Source organism: Uloborus diversus, unplaced genomic scaffold (assembly GCF_026930045.1).
Source record: "Uloborus diversus isolate 005 unplaced genomic scaffold, Udiv.v.3.1 scaffold_568, whole genome shotgun sequence".
Classification (NCBI taxonomy): Eukaryota; Metazoa; Arthropoda; class Arachnida; order Araneae; family Uloboridae; genus Uloborus; species Uloborus diversus.
This window is the reverse complement of record NW_026558756.1, coordinates 69,773-92,018: the sequence shown is the minus strand read 5'-3', so window position 1 is coordinate 92,018 and position 22,246 is coordinate 69,773. Positions and strand designations below refer to the sequence as shown.

Here is a 22,246-nt window from a genome sequence, read left to right as displayed (position 1 = left end):
TAAGTTTAAAATGTAGAAAACTATTGATTAATGCACTAGTTTGTATGTTTTAAAAATATAATACACAGATTATTAATTTTTCTTACTCAATATTTTAATAATTACAACTAGATAGTGTTATTTCAATTGGATTAAAAACTTCTGGCACCTACAACAGGTACTTACGCTGTTGTATTTCATTCCATAATGAAACCAAAATAAATGCATATAATGGTGTCTAAACATAAAAATACTCACACATATGTAAACTAATAATGTCCTACTGCAAATGAAAGCTTGACAATGAATATTTTGAATTCAATAAAACAGCAGTAACACATAAAATTGTCATTCAAGAGGTCTTTGCCAGCAAAGGCCAAAATAATATGAATCTGGAATAGTAAAAGAATAATAACTGCCACGGTTCAAAGCAAAGCATGAATTAAAACTAAGAAAATTTGCATTTTTCAACCTGAATGATGCTCAAATATCTTATTCCATTAAGCCTTATTATCATATCAAACGATTCCTCAGTATTGTAAAATGGGGAGAATCGAAACGAAACTTTTGAATCAAAAAAGAAATTTCCTATAAATATACAATTGGGTACTTTTCATCATTATTTTTTTTTTTATTAAGGTAATACCATAAGGAGTTGATAAATTAAGTTTTGTCATTATTGAAGCACAATTGGCCAATTAGCAAGATTGAAAGTAGAAGACCAAATAAACTTCAAGTTTTCATCACCTTCAAATCTTAGCGTGTGAATACAGAGCTACTAGTAGTACCCACAAGGCTTTGCCGTAGTAGAAAAGGTCATTATGTTCGCCTGTATATTTACAAATAATGGATGATGAATTTCTCGCCAAGTTGCTACGTTCATTTGCTCGCCCATGTTATGGTAACTTGCTCGTACACGTTATGATAATTTACTCACTATGTTTTGATAATTTGCTTGATAAAATTTCCTTAAAATTGGGATAGAAAAAGAACATGGGCATAGCTTTTCAAAAAATCGCTTTGAGGTGCCCATCTTGATGCTATAAACTAGTTTTGTGCTTTCATGAAAATCGGCCGAATGATCTAGACGCTATGCGCGTAACAGATATACAGAAATCCAGACATCCGGGGACACAGATTTTCAGCTTTATTATTAGTAAAGGTATTATTAGGTTATATTATTTCAACCCCTACAGACCTAGTATCATGGATCCCAAACATGAACTTTAAACAGCTGTTAATCATTTATCAATTAAATTACAGTGAAACTTCAATAAGTTGAAGTTGAAGAGAAAGCGAATAAAATTCGAGCTATCAAAAATTTGGTTTATTGAATACAAAACCAAAACTGTGTAATTAAATAAAATACCCCCCACAGAAACTCATTAAATTTAAAATATTACTAAAATAGTGATAGAATAATGCAAACACAATCGCTTGACATAATGAATGCACAAAATAATTCTATAAATTTAAGAGTTTGAATAGGCAGGGAAACAAATTTGTATTTTTGTGTAGGATATAACAATTTTTATTAAACAAAGATATTAAACGAAAAAAAAAATCTGCTTTTAAAAATTGCTTTGAGTAGAAATTTGTTCTTTCATTAAATGTTGTAAAAGAACTTATTTTCCCGAGCCTTAATTTTTGTTAATTCATGAGCTGAAAATTTCGCGATTTTTTTAAGAAAAGAAACAAAAGTTAAAAGACTCCCTGAACCCCTAAAAGTTTGCAAGGCTTATATTTTTACAATTACGACAGGCTCGCAAAAATAGCGAAAATTAAAGTTTAGCGGAAATACATGCTTTTACAGTAAAGGTGGGCAATGTCGTTCTTTTGAATGATCCGTTCATCAGAGGTTCTTTCAATTCTTTTGATCCGCTCATTTAACTCGTTCATTCAAACGACTTCGTTCATTTAAAAAAGTTGTTGCAGGAGATCTCTCTGCATGACATACTCACGTACATTCGAAATGTTTCATTAGATCATTAATATACTTTGAAGGAAAAATTACTAAAATCATCTAAAAGTAAGAAAATATGCCTATGAAAAATGAATCAAAAAAACTTTATTCAGGTTTAGATGTATAAAGCAATTATAGTTCATTCGTAAGATATTTCTCAATTGCTGGATGGTGAGATAGGTTTTCTATTCCAAAAATCGCAAGTTCCATTTAAGTATGTAACAAAATTAAGTTATTAAATTTTACTACAATATAAAAAAATATATAAACTGTCTGTGATGTCATAAAATTTGCAAAATTGAACTTATGTGAAATAGTGCACTGATTCTAAACAGAAATATACTATCTTCAGTGTAGTATGGTCACAGGTGAAAATAAAACAAAAAATAATTTTGAATGTGTACTTTTGATTACATTTTTAAAAATATAAAACACAAAATAAACAAAAGATAACTGCAAAAAAGAAAAAAAAAGAAAGAAAAAAAAAGAAAAAGAAACAGACTGTAATATAAAACACGAGAATAAAGAAATGTGTATTAATACTATGTACGTTACATATACATGAACTTTAAAAAAATATTGTTTCACTAGCTGCGTCGCCCGGCTTTGCATGGTGCACCTTGAAAATAATAGTTATGTCTAGTGACCTGTGTTCAACAAGCAGGCTTGAAGAAGAAAAAAATCAGTAAAATTTTGCGGCAGATTGCGGGAAAATAACCAAAAAAGTAAACATTTTAAATCCCCCAATTGCAGGAAAAGCCTCAAAACAAAAACCAAAATTTTACTTCTTTATATTCGAGAAAACAAATGGCAACAGATCTTTCACACATTTGACGATTTTCTTCACGCTACAACTACAAATTTTAATAAAAGCATTGTTACGGAAAGTTGAGATGAAGCACTGAATAATAATTTGAATGGAGGAAAGCCTTCGAAAAATAGGGATTTTATTTTGAAATCTAAGAGTCATAATTAATAGTTTTTAATTGATATTTCCGCAAATTATTATCAAAGGATTATGTTAAATAGCCAAATATGAAGACGGGGGTGGGATCTTAGACCATATGGATGGTAATTGATAGCAGGGATATTACAGAAGATAAACGGATCGCCAGAAAAGTGATGAAAGGTATCTTTAGAAATAATTTTGGCAACAGAAAGTGTGAGAAGGATTTTAGCAGGTGTGTAATTCCAAGCATTTTATTAGTAACTCAAACAAGAAAACATTTCTAGTGGATACATTGGAAAATTGCAGATGAACTGCAACTGTTAAAGAAAAATTATGAATAAAGCAGAAAGTAAAAAAACTCCACATGAATATATTGTAATGCACTGAGAAAAAAAGAAATTTGAGGTTGATTAAGAGTTTAAAAATTGAAGATGAATGTAATTCAAAAATGAAAAGCGAGTTTTGTCACAAGTGTATCAATTCAGTGTTCTAAACTGCTCACCGTTCAAAAGAACGGTCGTTCATTTTTTAGGTGAACGAACGGATTCGTTCATTTTAAGGATTCGTTCTTTTTCACCCGTTCGTTCATGAATGACACATCCCTATTTTACAGTAGTCTTTGGATACTTTTAAAGCATCAAAATACCGGAAATAAATCTACTGTCCAGCAGCTCTCTCCCCCTCTTTTTTGACAAAAGTGGAATTATTTCATAATCCCGAATTCACAGCCCCTTCATTCCGTGAATTTTTTTCCATCCCATTTTGGCAATGCATTAAATTATAAGTTTGGTTTCCCCCATGTGCTGCTTTTTCTTTTCTAACAAAAGAAATTAAGTAAGCAATAATGTGAAACAAAAAGAAAAAAAAAAACATGCTAAATTTTGTGCCAATAATTGGTTTTAGAGATTTATTAAATCCACTTTGTCCAGACGCCTTTTGATACAATGCAATGGCGCTAGTATCTTTCTTTTTGTTCATCTTTTGTGCAGGAACAAAAAGAAAAAAAAAATTGAATTCGACTTATAGAGTTACTTTGGCAAGGTAACTTCGATGACAGTCATGAAATAAAATTCGACTTAACGAATATTTTGATTCGACGAAATTCGGCTTATCGAAAATAAATAACATTGATTCTCCATTCAGTTAGACCTGAATAAATCTCCTCGTTGGCTTATCGAAGTTTCACTGTAGTTGATTATTTTTGCAGATTTTGATACTAACAAATAGGGATAGGGGGTCTCAAAAATTTTAAGATAAGAGGGTTGAATAAAAATACAGCCCTTTTCAAATAAATACTAGAAATTGAAAAATATATGAATTAATTCACACTATAAATACTTGCACACACATATACACAAATGTAAGAAACAACTTACAAAATTGGCGTGAGTTCTAAAGGTCAGAGCACTTAATCGCTCTCAAGGTGTCCAGTGTGAGGGACACTTTCAATTGTTTTGGAGTGATGATAACGTTTTCTGGAAGAATAATCTGTGTTGTCCTCTGTTAATTGAGCAGCTTTTACTTCAACTTCTGGCAGTTCAGGGGCAACAATTATTTGGTCGTAATCAGATACTTTACATCTAAAATGATACACTGAGTTTTAACAAGAATAGTTAAAAACATATAAGACTAAACAAATAACAGAATATAAAATAAATACCGTTAATTTCAGGTGGTCAATGAGCCTCAGCGCTTTGACGTTTAAAAGTTAAATTTACTGAAATGCGGTGTTTCTGCCAATGCAGCGATTATGATTTTTTTTTATTTTAACATGCTGCTGTGTATCACTTGGCTATTCTTCCCTGCCTTTCCTTAATCGTTAGAGCAAGTGCAAATCCAATCCGACATTCAAGGATGAAAAAACAAAAATGGTTTCAAACATCTGATCCTCAGATCTGGAAAAAAAAACTGCCAAGCAAGTGATTTTTTACAGGATGCCTTTTTGGGATGGATGGCGATATAGAAGTTCCAAACTGATACTTTTGCAGGTTTTTTTTTCAAAATTTGATTTTCTCAAGACTGTTTTTTTCCCTTTCAGTTCAGAAACACATGTTCTTTCTTTTTTTTTTTTTTTTGAAAAAAAGGGTTCAAAAGTGAGTTGCGTTTTTTTCATTTTTTAGTGAGCAACTTTGTGTATGTCTTAGGCGTGATCCTTCTATCTGGTAGGTACCACCTTGCTCTCGATTGGAGAGATCTGCGGCGCTTGTGAGCAATTTTTTTCTCCCTATGCACTTTATGAGGACACCATATTTTTTTGCAAACATTATGGTACAACAAGCAATAATTGTAAACTATGTATATCAAGCACAAAGTAGCACATTTTTCTCGGATGACTTTTCACCCTAAAGTTCACTTTTTGGCTTTGCAAAAAAAAGAGTTCTTTGAAACTCCAAAACACGTCTCTGCAATCAATTTATTAATTTGTGCTTGATATACGCTATTTACAATTGGCAAATGATGTAAAGATTTGATGATATTTTGAAGTTTAAGTAAAGACTAATCATTTTGACAAAAAAAATTTAAGTTCATGGCGTACTCAAATTAAAGATCAATGTTTTAACAGTCCCATATTCATGTAATGTCTCTTTCCTATAACTTTTTATACCACACAATTCTTGGCAAGAATACATTTTCAAAGACTAACTCAGTACTTTTTTTCTCTTTTTCATTTTTCTTAAGTTCATGGTATACTCAAATTACAGATCAATGCTTTAACAGCCCCTTTTTCATGTACTGTCTCTTTTTCCTATAACTTAATATGCCATGCAATTCTTGTCATGAATATATTTTCAGAGAGATGATATTTCCAGATAATTACCAATATATTCTTTCTTGTTGGTTGATTTAAAATCCACTTTTTTAACCACACTTTTCATCTTCCTATCTCATTTTTTTCTTTTAGTTTTCAAGTCATCTGAACAAATTAAGTGACCACTAACCTCCACAATTCCCCTACCTTTATTTTTGACATTCTCTGTAAATTTTAAGTAAAAATACAAATAGTTATTACATATTTTTCAGTTTAACATCATAAAATGCACAAAAAAAATTTTAATGCAAAACTATGCTATCTTCCAAATTATAACTCACCTTAAGCATCTGTAAAACACACTTTTTACCCAAGGGAAAAACCGAAATTCTGCTATACCTAAAGAAGAAATAGCATTTAGGTATATGCATATACTGTTAAATCATAAAAGTGAATAGTTAGACGGTTACAATGAAGCAAAATGCTGATTAAAGTCTATGCTAGCAAAAATGTTTTTCACGAGAATATTTGGGAAAGCGTTTTCAAGCAATCTATTTTCAAGTAGTTTATTTTCTTGGTTAAATGCAGTAATAGTGTTGCAGATTCTTTTGATTCTGATGGCTTGCAAAACAATGATGCCAATAAAATCTTTTTTACTGAGGCAAGAAGAAAAACTTTGCAGACAGTTAACTTTGAATTGAAATTTGTGTCTTTTATCATAAATTGTGGTTTCACAGTTGTAGTCAAAATTAATTTTAATGTCAAGAAAATTAAAAACTTTACAATTAGAACAACTAGTTTTTTTTAATGTAAGGGAGTTATGATAAACTTTTTTGCTGAAAAATTGGAGTAGTTGATACATAACAAATCATTGATACATCTGCCTTCGACCATAGAATGAAGCTTCCAGTGCCAGTTTCAAAGAAGTAAATATGAAAACTGATTAAAAAAAACAGCAAAAGAAATTTTTTTTTAGAATTAAATAAACTTTCATAGTTTTGTTTCCCAACAGTATGGAACACTCCATACTTAGGATTTGCTTTACAGTAATAAATTTGCAATGCACTTATTTAAGTTCATAACATTTTTTATTCAAGAGACACTTCCTGCTATCATAATCTGAAACTTCTATGCATTCCATGACAAAGGATTTTAAAGATTTACCTCGAAAACTTCCTGGATTCACCTGGCCAATGTAAAACCACAAAGCAATAACAATTACAATTGAAGCTAGTGCATATATCCAATGGACTAAAAACATCATTACAACTTTTATTATTGCCTGAAATAACAACAGCAAACTCAGATATATTGTAATAATGAAAGTTATCATAAATATCAGTAACATATTAAACTTACCCCTAAAAGAGACAACCACCTATTACAAAATACAGTATACCACCTCTTTTGCTTACTTCCTATTTCCTGCTGAATCAATTTTCCTGTAAAACAAAGGTTTTAATTTCAAATTTACATTTAAAAAAATACAGTAAACTCCCAATTATCTGCGGAATTGAGTGGCACAAGTGCTGCGGATAGCAAAAACAGCAGATAAATCGCAAAAAGGCTAAAATGAGAGACTAATAAGGAAAAAATTGTTGTTCTTTAAAATCTTGGCTGTATTGATGCATAATACTTTCTACAAACGGTGAAAATACATGCAGAACAGTAAAAATGCTTTGATTTTTTACCCAACAGAACTTAACACCAATAAAGAACATATGTATGTATGATGAAAAAAGCACAATAAATAAATAATCAAATAAATGAGTAAAACAAAAATAACTGAGTTTAAATTTACAATTTTTCAAAAAAAAAAAAAAAAACCGTTGGTGTTTCTTTTTTGTTAAAAATAATACATGTTCCTGATTTTTAAATCAGTTGCAGATAATCAGGAGTTAACTGCATTTAGCATACTTTTCAAATTATTCTTTCAGTTAGCAATAAAAGTAACTTTTCTTGAGGACTATAAAAAAAGGCAATAAGGGTTTTTCAAACTGAAAAAGTTGCTGCAAATTCAGCAAAAGTTGCTCTGTGAAGCTTATCCAAATTACCATTGTCAAGAACATTAGCAGGAGCCTGATGAGTACTCTTTTGAGAATCTTTACTTTCAACGCTACGTATAGAGCTGTGCTCATCTGGAGAGGTCACTGGTGACTCTGTTGCAGATATACTGATGCTGCTACCTTCACGAACCAGTCCTCTTTTATGATGGGGAACTCTTTCAGGGAACAATTCATCTAAATCAGCATCAACCTGCAACCATAAAATGAATTGCATACAAATTAATATAAACTAAACTCGTAAAAGCAAAGCTAAGGGGAAGCATACAAAAGATTTTTTCTAGGGTTAGAAGGAAGGAGGAATGCAAGAATATTTCTAAACAGATAAGATTCAATAACTTTCTCTTCAAATCAAGGATGGATACAAGGGGGTGGCGATGGGGAGATCGCCCCTCCCTTGAGGGACTCTCCACAAGGGTGCCCATATGCAAAATTTTAAGGGGGGCTCAAAAATTTTCCTCATGATTTAGAAAAATATTTTCCCCGTAGAAACCGATTTCAGTACAGATTAGACAATAAAATTTGACATTTTTAATAACTTATTCATTAATAGCTGAAAAAGAAATTTTTATAGATTTTTGCAAAGAAAAAAGCACTAAAAGCAAGGAATTTCTCATTTCAAAGGGGGGGGGGGGCTTGAGCCCAACTTGCCCCACTATATGGGCGCCCTTGACTCTCCACTGGTAATTCGATATGGAAGTTCTAAAAATGCAATTTCAGACAATCTTTGATATGATAAAGTTACAAGAAGAGAGGTTTGAGACTCTCCCCCAGAAATGTTTCAGAATTGAAGTCCGAAACATTTTCAAACTTGGATACGAAGTAAAGAACTGATAAAATTGCCCCTCCCTTAAAAAGTTTCTGGATACGCCCTTGCTTCAAATCATTTGAGATGTAATTTAATTATCATTTAATATATGTAAAATCTAAATAAAAGTCATCTATACCTTATTTTCTGTAGTAGAGCCATAAATTGCCATTCTACTTCTGTCTGTAACAAATGAGGGACTTTGAAGACCTGCATAACGCTCTTCATATCTCTTTTGTATATCAAATGTCATGGCAAGAGAAAAATAAGCATACTCGACTGAAGCATATGTTAGTAGAAAAGGAATAGTTACAATAGGTGCTAAGGTGTTGATGCTTCCAACGAGTACAAATATAAAAGTAACCATAGCAAAAAGAATTAGAGCATAAATTGGCACTTTGTTTGGTCCTTTCTGAAAAAGATGAAATTTGCATTTTAATAAAATAAAAATAATTTTTTAAAAAATCAAACAATTTTCTTTCATTGAATTTCATTACACACATTTTTCAATTGAGGCAGCAAGTTGCTATAAAAATGAGCAATTACAGCAAAACCAACTAATACATAATCTATAAACTAAAACACTTTTCTCATGAATGTAAGAAAAAAGGAAGAAAATAAATAAATTTAAATTCGGTTATCTATTAGTGCTCGACCGATGGCATTTTTTTGGCGAATGGGCCGATGCCGATTGTTGGCCGATTGTTCAAAGATAGCCGATGGCCGATTGTTTTCTCCAATTGGCCGATTGCCGATGTCGTTGGCCGATGGCAAAAAAGAAATCTAACGAAAATAAATTGATAAGATTGTCAGAGATTTAAAGGATCATTTATTCATTTCACTTTACTTCCTTTCTACGAATAAGGACTTGTAATCAAAAAAAAAATCAAATTTCGACCTAATTTTTATTTTACGATCACTCAATTTAAACTTCACAAGTTTTTCAAAACATCTGTACACGCATATGTACCTAAGAACATATACATTTCCAAAATATCCATTTTGAACACTTCCTCAGTTAATTATCGCAAGTTCTCTCGTGATGTCTTCATACGCGTAAACTTGCATCATTCAGAAACGTTATGAAATAGTAAGTTGAAAACTCAGACGTACGTATTAGCTACCAGTTTGTTTGGCCCTCTTGGCTTACATAAGAGGTTTTCCATCTCCAGCTCAGTCACTTTCCTATGCCGGGCTGATGAGTGCTAATAAGCACGAAACTGCAATCCTCGGCTGGAAATGACTGAGCTGGCGGTGTATTTCATGTATTTCTGCTTTAGCCCTAGCTAATGGGCGGTAATTTACTGAATATACGTACGTAGTATGATCTAAAAGTTCGAGGACAAGCAATATAAAACCTTACCCTGAATAGTTCACATTACTGAGCACATCTATCTACAAGATAATCATCTTGAACGACTATGCACTTTTGCCAACGTTTGTATAGATTTTAGAAGCACTTCTGGCAGCCATTTTTCGCAACCTCCTGTAAGGCCTTTTGCGCTGCTGCTTTAACATCATCGTGGGGAAGAAGACGACTTTCATGTTGAGGATGCACGGTTTGATTGATCAATGCTCTGATATGAAAAACAAATAACATAACGTTTCGTCGGACTTACCTCCGTGTGACTCTTACCTGTTCCCAGCAAAAAAAAAAACATTTGCATGGACGCCGCTTTCTTCCATCAGGAGAAGATAAAGCTGTATCATAGTAGGTTGCGAAAAATGCTTCCAGGAGTGTTTCCAAAAGTTATATGAACACTGGCAGAAGCACATAGTCCCTCAAGGTGACCCTTTAAAGGTGGATGTGTTTCGGTAATGTGAACTATTCCGGGTAAAGTTTTATACAGCTTGTCCCCGAAATTTTGGATTGCACTACGTACAACCTATATAGGATGTAGTTATGCTTCTCTTTTTTGGCTGTTGTATGATGATAGAAAAAGAACAACAGCCAAAAAAAGAAATAAAAAAGGAAGAAAAACAAAGACACTGTTTAATAATCAACTGATTTGTTTTTTTTTTTTAATTGAACATATAACTAAGATTTCAGCAATATTGTAATAATGTATGGATTATGTACACTATACATAGTTGAAAAACTTAAAATTATGTTGTTTAACCATTCATAAAAAAAAATTAATTAAGAACAAAAGTATGAAACCGTCAACAAATTACGCAATTAAAGTGGAAAGATTGCACATAGACATTTTTTAGTCATGAAATTAAACAAAAAAGGTAACATATAAATTACAATATTAAATCACAATAGGAATATTTTTATACTTATTTAAAATTTATGAATAGAAAAATTTGCATTTTTCATAAAAGTTATAACAGTGACATAATTTTTTCTGAAAAAAGAAATAGCCATGAAAAGAGTGAGACTCTTAAAACGCAGCTACAATAAGCAAACTCGATATTTACTCCAAGTTAATAATAACTGAATACATATACTACTTGATCTGCACATATAATATTGAACAATTTGATTGTTTAAAATCTTTTATGAAGCACTACAAAGAAGTTCAAATAAAATTTTTCAATTTAACAATAATTTGCTGAACTTAAAAAAAATTGCTTAATAGAAAATCCTTGAAACTTTTCTATAACATATTATTAAAAATATGATGGAAACGAAAATAACTTGTTCATTGATTTTATAAAAATACATGAAAATAGTTACTTACAATAGAAAAAAATCAATTGCTATAAATGATGCAAAAAAGATGACGCATTACAAAATAAAGGTAAAACAAGAATGAGAAATAAGCAAAATGACATTTCTTGAGCAAAATAAATAATCGCTAAATATTTAAGAAATGCTTGAAACGACGCGGGAGGGGGTTGGTCACCCGCTGATTTAGGAGTAACTCACAACATTCAACTTCGTTCCCAACTTCGGGTCATTTGTTTAGTACAGAACCACTACCACCAACGCCTCGGAAGAGTTTGAGTCGACTTCAGCACTTCCGAAGAAAAAAATTCAAAAGTCCCTTTGATTTCCGAATTATGTCAGCATTCAAAACGTCTTTAATCAATTTCTTACATTAATGCTCTAAATTCTTCCTAAACAATAGATTAAGTTTGAAAAAAAAAATCTCTAATTTTATGAATGGTGTTAGTTTTAAACAACTCGGAAGTGCAAACTAGAGTTTAATTTCAGAAATACAGGGAGGGGGAGGATGGCATGCAAGTGTTCTAAAAATTACCTTCGGTTCAACGGGAATCTAACACAATGACACAAAAACCGGTTTCGCCATCTCATGTTTGTTTCCATAGTTTCCAATTCGGCAATATATCACCAAATGATCGTCAGTCTGACATGCTATATTAGTTTTTTATTGAATTAAGTAATTAATAGCCACAAAAAAATGAGTAAATAGTCTTTTTAGATCATCCGATCAAAAACAAAAAGGGAAGTGCACAACTGGAACGTACGCACACCCCCCATGCGAAATTTTAACCTTCTACATCTTACCATTTTTGAGTTATGACTTATGAGAGAGATATACGTACATCCAGCCGCAAGAAACAACGCAATAATTAACTCGTTTGGTACCTGAATGCAGTATTAAAAACTCTTTCAGGGGTGACTAAAATAGAAATTCATACTGAAGTTTAAATAAACAACTTTATATGAAAACAATAACTCTCTTTACTTTGCATTAAAAAGTAAAACAGCAAAGGTCTTTTTTTTTTTCGAAAACATCGGCCAATTCCATCGGCTTTTCGATGTTTTTAAGGCCGATGGGCCGATGTTTCCTCCAAGTTAGCATCGGCCGCCGATGTCGATGCTGATGGCTTAAATTGTTGAACCATCGGCGCCGATGCATCGGTCGAGTCCTATTATCTATGTCTTATTCAAAAAGTAATAAACATAAGCTTCTAAACTCTCTAAACACAGCAAAAGCTTTGTTGTTTTAAATAAACTGAAAAACTAGTCCATATACAACTCACTAAATTAATCAAAGAATTTTAAACAAGGAAAAAGTTTGGCACAGTACAGATAATTTATTTCTGATGTTAATAAATCTAATCCAAACAAATCAATGATTAAATTAATCAAATCAATGGCTAAACCATATTAATGGTTTATCTATTATGTATGTTAGCCCTTATGGTGTAAACCATATTATTGGTCCACATTGAAGATACAGTGAAACTCTAGTAACCCAACACCAAGGATAACTCGACTACCCCGATAAGTCGACATCTAGTTTTTTTATGGTTGGCTCAATGCTAACTTCAATGGGTGCAAATCTCTCTCACACACATTTGCAGGAACCTCTATAAGTCATATGCACTTGGCATTCTAGTCCACTTTTTGCAACCATCATTCTTTTGCATTGAACATTGTCGAGAATTTAAGCTACGGTTTCTTGGTCAGTCACTCAATTCTTTTCTGGAAAAAGAGCTCTTTTAGAGAACTAACCCTTATATCCTTTGAGTAAGCCACCTCATTCTGCGTTTCTAGAGCAATCCTAAGGATAAAAAGGGGTCAGACTATTATATCTAGGGGTATCTCCAAGAAAACTGTGGCACAACAACACATATTTTTCAAATACTTGGTGAGCAGGACTTTTTATCTTTAATAGACCTAACCGACAAGGAGCTCTTATCTCATTATAAAATTTATGGATTTATTTCTTCATGAGGTATTAAAATACTATTTATTTTATATGTTCCAAGGAAAAACGGAAAAGAAAAATCAGTCAGTGGAATTAATTTTTTTAGCGGGAATAGTAAGCACTAGTAAGAAAGTGATACAGAAATCTCTTTAGGAATTGAAATTATGAAGCACCGGGGTTAGTTGACACCCACTTAAGGTTCTACTATACTTTGTTCAACTTGCTCCGCATGAGAACGTAAATTAAACAAGACAGCAGATGTAATTTTTCGCAATGATTTTTAAACACAAATATGGTAGCTATTGCATTTTATATGATTTTGTGAGTCAACATTAAAATAAAAACGAGAAAGGAATAAGTGTTTCTTTTCCAAAGGCAGATAAAAATGTTCAACAGTATCCATAGGTTGTCTAAAATTACTTAGCAAACCCTTGGTATATAGCGTAATAAATATTCTAAGCTTTTGGATGTTGTTATAATAGAGTTGTGTTTCACCATATTTTTGCAACACTAAACCAATGTGAATTACATTATGCAAAGAGATTCTATTTCGAACTTTGGCATTTGGATTACTATTTATTCATTTCTTTATTTGCCATGACATGCTCAATTTATAAAAATTACATTACTTGCTATTTGTTGTTATTAAAACCATTGAAAAGGATGTACAGTCGAACCTCGTTAAACCGCCAAGCTTAGTCATGGGCCAAAAGTTGGCAAAAGTCGAGGGTGGCAGTTTAAAAATTTTCTCTCAAACATGTATAAATGCCTGTTTTCATGAAAATAAATTTGAAGGCATGTGTTTTCTTTCTAGATGAAGTTTGAAAAATTACAGCCATTGGATTTCCTGCAGTGCGTCACGGATGGTTCTTTGCAGGGACAGACTGGCTGACTTTGGCCTAGTTGGCAAAAGAATATTTTGGCCCACCTCTGTAAATTAAAAAGTTTAATTAAACAGTACCGGCTCTTGATTCTTCCGAGTCGAGCAAAGACATTAAGCTACCGCTTGTTCTTATTTTCCTTTAAGTTTCTAAATCAAGTTTTAAAGTTCTAAAAAAAGAAAATTGTAAAACGTAAAATAAAGCTAACACTGAAACATTTTGTATGCCCCTTGAAAGAAGGATACTAATGATTATTAGTCTAAAAAGGGACATCTTAGGGCTTCTATACTGATAGCACCCTTCTCTGGAGTCTTTACTCCTTAGGCCTATGTACATCAATCAATTTCAAAAAATTTCCGGAGGGATTTACCTGATTCCTCCATTTCTTCGTGTTCTTCCTGTGCTATCAGTATAGAAGCCCTAAGATGTCCCTTTTTAGACTAATAATCATACTATGGGGAATCCGGCGACTCTCCTTCGGAATTTTTTTGACATTGAAATTTAAAAAAAACATAATCTTATAATGTGTTTGGAAACATTAAAAGGAAAGGGGACAGGTTTCCCCGAGTGTTTCCCGCAACATTTTTTAGGAGAGTGACGTGCCCTTACGCTTTTAAGCTAACCTTTGACCCTTAACTTTTCACAATAGCGAAATTTTTTTCAAAAGGTCAAGATTCACACAAGCCTGTCCTTGAAACGTCACTCTCTAATTTCAATCACTTATCCACAAGAATCAGATCAGAATAAATCAATGTTTTTTGTATTACCTTTAAAGCTAATCATCAAAAAGCTTTTCAATATTTTAAAAATAATTGCTATCGAAAACACTTGAATTTTGTTTGTATCTAGTATACCAAAAAGTAAATGAAGCACCTTTTTTATTTGACAAAAACTTCTCTTAATAAGTACCCTTTATCTGAAAGCGCACTGCCCCTTTTTGTTTTGGAGGAAACACAAGATGCCTCTGGGCGTTTGTTTTCCTGAAAATGAAATCAATTTTAGGCTATAGTGCAGGAGAAAGGGTTACGGTGCTCTCCCACGAAACTTTCAAACCCAAAATTTAAAGCTATCTTCAGTGAGTTTACTTTAAGGGAATGACAAAGGTTCACTGTAATAATCAGAGGTGCCCTATGTGTGCCCTTCTCCGTCTTAGAATGCAAAGACGGAGCCAAGGAGCATATTGTAAATAAAAGCATTAAAGCAGAGCCACATTTTTCACCACCTTTCTTGACTAACTAAGAGGGTGGCAGTTTTTTTGGGGGGTGGTTTAAGGAGGTTTAACTGTATTCTTTTTTTTCATGTTTTGTTTTTTTCTTTTCCATTTAAAACTTTTCTAAGAGCACATAAAGAAGCAAAACAATTAATTAGTTAATAATCAGGATGGAAAAAAAACTTACTCCCTTTCCTAAAAACCGCATTAAAGGAATGACATTTTCATTTGCCATGCTCTGAATTATTCTTGGTGTAGCATACAGAGATCCTAAGCATGCAGACATAGCTGATATATAAAGAGCAGCCAGCAATAGAACTCCAATAGCTGATACCTAAAAAAAATATAAAAATATTGCATGACAGCAATACAGAACTCCTTTCTTTCTTCAATGATGCATGTTTTTACTAAAATATTTTCTAAAGTTTTACATTTATGTACAATAGAAAATATCTTTTATTCACTAACGTCTTACTAGTAGTAAAATTAACATTTTTTTCATTAAAAATGTACTATCAATTATATTTTCACTTGAAAATTTTTTCTTCGTGAGTTTGTACAATGTCATAACCAGGAGTTCCAGACGAGTGAATATATTCCCTCTAAGGTGAAAGCATGGTGCCTGAAGATGCAACACAGGCCAGGAAATAGAGCAGAGGAGCCGAAACAGCATGCAATCACAGAAAGACTTATTGCGCATGCGCTTTTGCCTTAGACATACATTCAACCACCTCAATATGGCGGACAAATGATGATTGCGTTTATGTGTCTTTCACATTGAATGAAGTACACTATTGGATTAAAAACCAATTTTTCTAGGATTAATTATCCGAAATTACAAGTAAGTACAGCTTTTGATCACTTTGTAGCTTTTAGGGTTTTCAAACACAGTTAAAAGTTTTTAAAAGTGCATTTATTGCTTTTCAGTTACCGTTACTGTCTTTTAGTTTCAGTTTACCATTACTATTGTGAAATTTCCATCATTCAAAACGCTACTAAAAATATCTCTCATTATTTTCTTGAGTACTCGATAAGCAGCTTTTATAATTCACCAAAAAAAAAAAAAAACACTGGTAATAAGGTTATCAATAATCAACAAGTGAGAACCTTAATAAAAATGATTCTTGAGCTTCGTAGATTATAACAGAAAGCTAGCGAAAAAGAAAATCTCTCTTAGTCTAGCTCCTTTTTTTTTTTGCTTTTTCATTCAAATGTTAGAATCATTTCCTGTTATTGGTTAATGTCTCGATAGCGTTAGAAATTTCTTCTGGTTTTTTAAGTGTCGAAAAACTTTATGTGCATTTTATTTTGTTAATCTTGATTAACGTTTATCAAAAGATTTTGTTTTCCCGTAACTGTAATATCCCTGAATATTTCTGGCTCTTCTTGTAAATAACCCATAAGTACAGCTATGCTTCATTTTCGGAATGCGTCATGTTTTAATCAATGTATAATTTCTCACATTATTTAAATAATTACTCATCTTTAAATCATAACGTATTTGTGACAGATCTTTGTTACTAAGTAAAGGGGTAGATATTTATTGTTTTATTAATTTTTAACATTACATGTTTTTAACGGTCCCAGAGTTATTATTATTAATATTATTTATTTTATGAATTTTTAAGAAAACGATAAAGATTTCACTGGTCCGCAAAGTTTTTCATTTGCTTTTACCGCGCCCGTGGGTCAAAAGAGGTTGAGAAACACTGAGTTAGAGCAAAATCAGATGAATTAAAGCAATGAGCACTTCTTAACTATGTTGAAAGCTCTGAAATATGATCAAATGCTGTAATTACATGTTTTAATCATTTCTAGTACCGAATTCAATGTAAAAAATGTCCAAAACGTAGAATATTATAAATCAAAACGAAACTTTAAAAAAAAAAAATAAATAAATAAAAAATAAAAAAATACACAACTGCATTCAAAAACGCACACAATACGGGGAAGGGGGGGGGGAGGTATCTTTAGTAAGGGTGCCATTTCTCTCTCTGAAGGTTCCTTTTTTTCACTCTGGCTGTCTATTTTTTAAAAGGTGCCTGTTTTTCATCCTATTTAGAGGTGCCATTTCGGCTCCGTATTGGGTGCCGCTGATGAACAAGCGTTTCTCCCCTGAAAGGTGCCGAATGCATTCTGTAGTTTTAACAGTGTAAAAATCGTACCTCTATATGTTCACTAGTCACACATGGAAATATATCACACACAAGTTTAAAATTAACTGGAAAATTTCTTCCATACACACACACACATATATATATATATATATATATATATATATATATATATATATATATATATATATATATATATATATATATATATATATATATCATAAATGGCATAATTCAGATTTTTATAATTGGGCCATTTTATGGAAAATAAGAAATCAGCATAAAAATATAAAACACACTTTATACTATCATGTTATATGTCATTTTATTAACCAGAAAAGCAACATAGGAGGTGATGAGAAAAACTGCTTTTTCTTCTGATCTTGTTGAAACAAACCATGTGAATTGAAGAAAATACTTTTCAAGGTGTTTCCATATTTTTCTTCACTTCCTGAAAAGATTTCTGAATAGTTCATTATCCAATCAATAGAATATATATCTTACTTTTTCAGCAATCATGTAATCTGTTTGCAATGCCCATCGTTGGCATGTCGCACCCAATCCGACAACGAAAATCATATAGATAAAAAAGCTGTAAAAGAAATGACATGCATATGAGTATCAACACTGAATGATAAAATTCGAAAAATTTAAATGCAAGAACAAAATGTTGCACACAAGAAAAATTATGCCGGCAAGATATTATACGTTCTATAACAGCAAGCTCCAAAAAGAAAAAAAGCATGCAATGCCAAGGGATTGCAAGCTTTGAATTCAAGGATCCCTGCTTTTTAGGTGCTCCAAACGGTAAAATTTATTTTAGCCGAGGGCTAAAACTGTAAGGTTTGACTACAGCCCCCAAAAAGTATTTGGTCAAGGGTCTCTTGATATCTTAATCGGGTTCTGAATGCATGCAAAATAGAGGCAAGTTCTTCCTGAGAAAATTTCAATTTTTTAATTAATCAAATCATAAATTATAATTTTCAATTGGAATAAATATGATAGCTTTCTGTAAATTTAAAAGTCTCCTTTTTTGTTTTAAATTAATTCTTAAACACAAAAACATAATGAAAACAAATGTAAATTGAGAGAACACCCTCACATGATTCATGAATATATTATTGTTAAGTAACTTTTGCACTGATTACTCCTTTGTAGCCTTAAAATAACTGCATATAAAATAGCCATAAATCTGCATTTTCTTGATAATTCATACTTTATTTATGTTGTTTCTTCAGTTCAATCCCATCCTAATTGCAAAGGGCTTTGAAATTTTATTGAGAACAATTAAAATAATTAGTTTCTGTAAAAAGATGTTTTATATGATAATCTCTAGAAATTACCTAGTACCAACGGAAGCTAACGTTCCAACTGGTATATCTTTGGATGGATTATGAAGATCTCCACTCATGTTTATTCCGGCCAATACCCCGGTCATAGCAGGGAAAAAAACACCAAAAACAGTGAACCAATTTTCACCATCTTGATAAGCAGGACCAGTGTTATTCTTGAAGTTTGTTAAATCATATCCAACCACCCCATGAGCTGTAAAGATTTGAGTTATTCATTTAAATGGAAACAAAAACATCACCTCTGTAAAATAAAATCCTAGATTTCAACTTTTTAAAATCAACATTCAATATGCTTGTTTAAAATATGGGATAAGGATTCTTAAAGCAATTATTGAAATATTAAATACATTAAGAGAGAATCAAGGGCGGTTCTGGAGCTGGTGTCTGGAAGGGGTATGGAATAAGTTTGCAAATTAATTAATTTAACTCATAACTTTAAGGGGTAGGGGGAGGTATTAAGTGTTCTGAATTACTATTGATTTTCCATTATATTTAACAAAACTTGTATCTTTTCTCCTGGTGATTTTACAACCTTGGTTTGTTTGAAAATCAAAGAAGTAATTTTGCTTAAGGGTAATTTTACAGGAGCTTTTGAATGAGACTAACAAAAATTGGATCATTGTTTCAGGTCAAGGGCGTATATAAGGGAGGGGCTGAGGGGCCCTCCAAAATCTGTAAAAAAATTTAAGTAAAGGTAGTTATTTTTGGTTTTAGTTGTGTTCACAAACAATTGCCAAACCTTTAGCTACAAAAAAAAAAAAAAGAATAAATAAATATGATAGTGATAATAATTATAATACGTTAGATCAGAGATTTCTAAACTGGATGCCGCAGGAAGAAGTGAGGGGTGCCGCGAAGTGTCCATGGTAACAATATGTATATAAAATTAGATAAGGATGCCGTGAGAAAATTCTGCTGTGAGAAAATTCAAATTCTTCAGAGGGTGCCGCAAATCGTTTAAGTTTGGGAACCCTGCATTAGATGGCACCAAGCAATGGTGTTCAGAAGGTGTCAGGAGATCTGTACCCCTTACTCAAGAAAAGAAGGTGTCTTGGGCAAGCGAAGTTATTTTAACAAAAAGAAAAACAAATAATGTTGGGGGAAAAAATCTCAATTTTTTCAAAAAGAAATCTTTAAATTAAAATATTTTTTTACAGATGCAATTTATTGCTTACCAAAGTAAGTCTCCCCCCCCCCCCATTTTTTTTCTTCCTAGTCTGTATAAAAAGAAGGGTCTTGAAAATGTTTCTCTCCTTAACTCTCGTCCACTGCAAGAAGTTTAAAGTAAGTTTTAGATGTTTGTATGGAGTAATAATGGAAATTGATGTTCTAAAAACGCATTTATTTAAGCGCTTTTTTTTTTTTTTGGAAATTTCTAGAGGAGGATCCCCGATCCAACCCCTATTCACTAAGGTTACTACCACAAGTAGTCTGAAATTGTGCCTTGATTTCAATTTTAAAAAGTTTCGGAGGACGATCCCTAAAACCGCTTTTTACCCCTAAACGTGTCCAAAGATGACCTGAAATTGCTTTTATGGAACTTCAATTTTTAAAAATGGCCAAACCCTAACATTACCAAATATGGTCCACAGTCATGCTTTTAAGACTTCAATTACGAAAAAATCATACGGGTCCGACTGCTCCCGTATGAAATTTGAAAATGTAAAATTTACAATTTCGAAAAATTTAAGGTGGAGAGCATTTAAATCCCTTCACCTAGTATCATTGAATATCTCTTCAAGACTTCGTTTTTCAGGACTTTAATTTCAAAATAGTTTTTGGGGAGAGCCCCATACGCCCTGCCCGTAAAATCATCAAAGTTGTTAGTCTGAAACTGCTTGTCTAGAACTTCAATTTCAAAAATTTGGGCGAAGGTCTGATGAATTTCGCTCTATTTTTTAAAAAAATCAATCGGGGGCAACTTCAAAAAGTCCCTTCCTCTCATTCCACTAATATCAACAAATATAGCCTATAATGGCGTTTTTAAGATTTCAATGTCTAAAAATTTCCCCAAAAAGCTCCGTAGCATTACCGGAGACCGTCTAAAACTGCATTTTTAGGACTACAATTCCAAAAAAATTCCGGGGGAAGGCCTCCGACCTATTCCCCCACCAGAAGCTAAAACTGTTTTAAGAGTGCCCTCCTAAAACTATTTTTTGTTTGTGCCATTGTATGACAGTATGAAGAGGACTGACAGTATGAAGTCCTTTTCCCGCATCGAAAAAATGAGATCAGGGCACTGTTACTCCCCCTCCCCTCAAAAAAATTTATATTCCAAAAAATAAGTGCGGGGGGGGGAGCTAATCTTAGTTGTTTGCGCCCCCTCCAAAATAAAAGTATATATACGCCACTGTTTCAGGTAGAAAGAGCCATTTAATACCATTTTCAAAAATTGCTTTAAACGTTCATATTTCATCAAATTTACAATATTTTAATTTCAAATTTTAATATTATACTTCGCTTGTGTGCTGTCAAGTTTTCTGAAAGTTTGGTAAGCTTTGAAGGAAAATTGTATGAGTTACGAGCCAAAAACCCTTAAATAAAATTTGTATGGTTGTTAGAGAAACGTTTATATCTTCATGAATATTAGTGATATTTTCATAAAAGTGCATAAAATAATCTGTACTAATATTATAAAGAGAGAGGGCAGATTTGTGTGTGTTTATATATTCGAGGTAATCTCTGGAACCACTGCACCTATTTGAAAAATTCCTTCACTATATGAAAGGTGCTTTCTTACTGAGTAACATAGGCTATAATTCGAAAAAAAAAACCCGATAAATGGTTCTTTTTTTATTCCAATTTAGGCCCAAATTTCACGTAAATTGCCTATTATTGGCTATTAAAGGAGTGAAAAATTACTTGCACATATTAATATTACGTATCGTTGAAAAGGGTAGAATTTTCCGTGTTCTAAAGAATTTGTTTCAATGCTCAACTTAATTACGGCGGGAGTAATTTGCGATTTTAGCTCAAACATTTTTAGGCTTAGCTGAAATTTAAGCACTACTTTCTTCATTAAATCTATCAATAAAAATTGAAGGAATTGTACAACAGTTTTCCTTTTGACACCATTGGAAAAAGCAACATTTTTTACCCCAGATCACTTTCGACGTGTGGTCGAAAAAATTAGATTTTTTCTTGAAAGGAAAAAAAGTTACAAGCGTTTTTAAATCAATTTAGAAATAAGTCATTTTGATTCAAGTTGTCAACCATTTTCTTTTCGCGTTTCCACGGTTACGCTTTTTGAATCCATTGTTTATTTCCTTATTTAGCATTTAATTTCTCAAACTTATTTTATTTCATGTTTCCATATGGTTAGGCTTTTAAAATCTTTCACATTTTAATTTCTTAAAAGTGTTTTAATATCTGTCGTCATTGTTCGGAAGGGTAATTCTGCATAGTGTTTTTTTTTTTTTAAATTAAGCCTGATTGTTGAATACATGTCACTTGACACAATTTTTATTCTCAAGGTAGACCGGGCAAAGCCGGGCAACACAGCTCTTAATATATAAAGATTTGAAAGCTACTGTTAATGTGATTTTATACC

General features: G+C 32.2%; 1 protein-coding gene across 1 annotated transcript in view; it reads right to left on the bottom strand.

Annotated features, from left to right (window-relative positions):
• Positions 1-334: 334 nt before the first annotated feature.
• Positions 335-22,246, bottom strand: part of LOC129233636 (solute carrier family 12 member 8-like) — a 40,247-nt gene continuing 18,335 nt past the window's right edge. Inside the window, exons 6-15 of the mRNA XM_054867609.1 lie at positions 18,688-18,889; positions 17,849-17,936; positions 15,418-15,564; positions 8,651-8,923; positions 7,695-7,896; positions 7,000-7,082; positions 6,805-6,922; positions 5,982-6,039; positions 4,268-4,471; positions 335-371 (exon numbers count right to left, since the gene is read on the bottom strand). Of these exons, the coding sequence (XP_054723584.1) occupies positions 4,300-4,471; positions 5,982-6,039; positions 6,805-6,922; positions 7,000-7,082; positions 7,695-7,896; positions 8,651-8,923; positions 15,418-15,564; positions 17,849-17,936; positions 18,688-18,889 (1,343 nt within the window). The 3' untranslated portion in view covers positions 335-371; positions 4,268-4,299. The remainder of the gene's footprint in view (positions 372-4,267; positions 4,472-5,981; positions 6,040-6,804; positions 6,923-6,999; positions 7,083-7,694; positions 7,897-8,650; positions 8,924-15,417; positions 15,565-17,848; positions 17,937-18,687; positions 18,890-22,246) is intronic.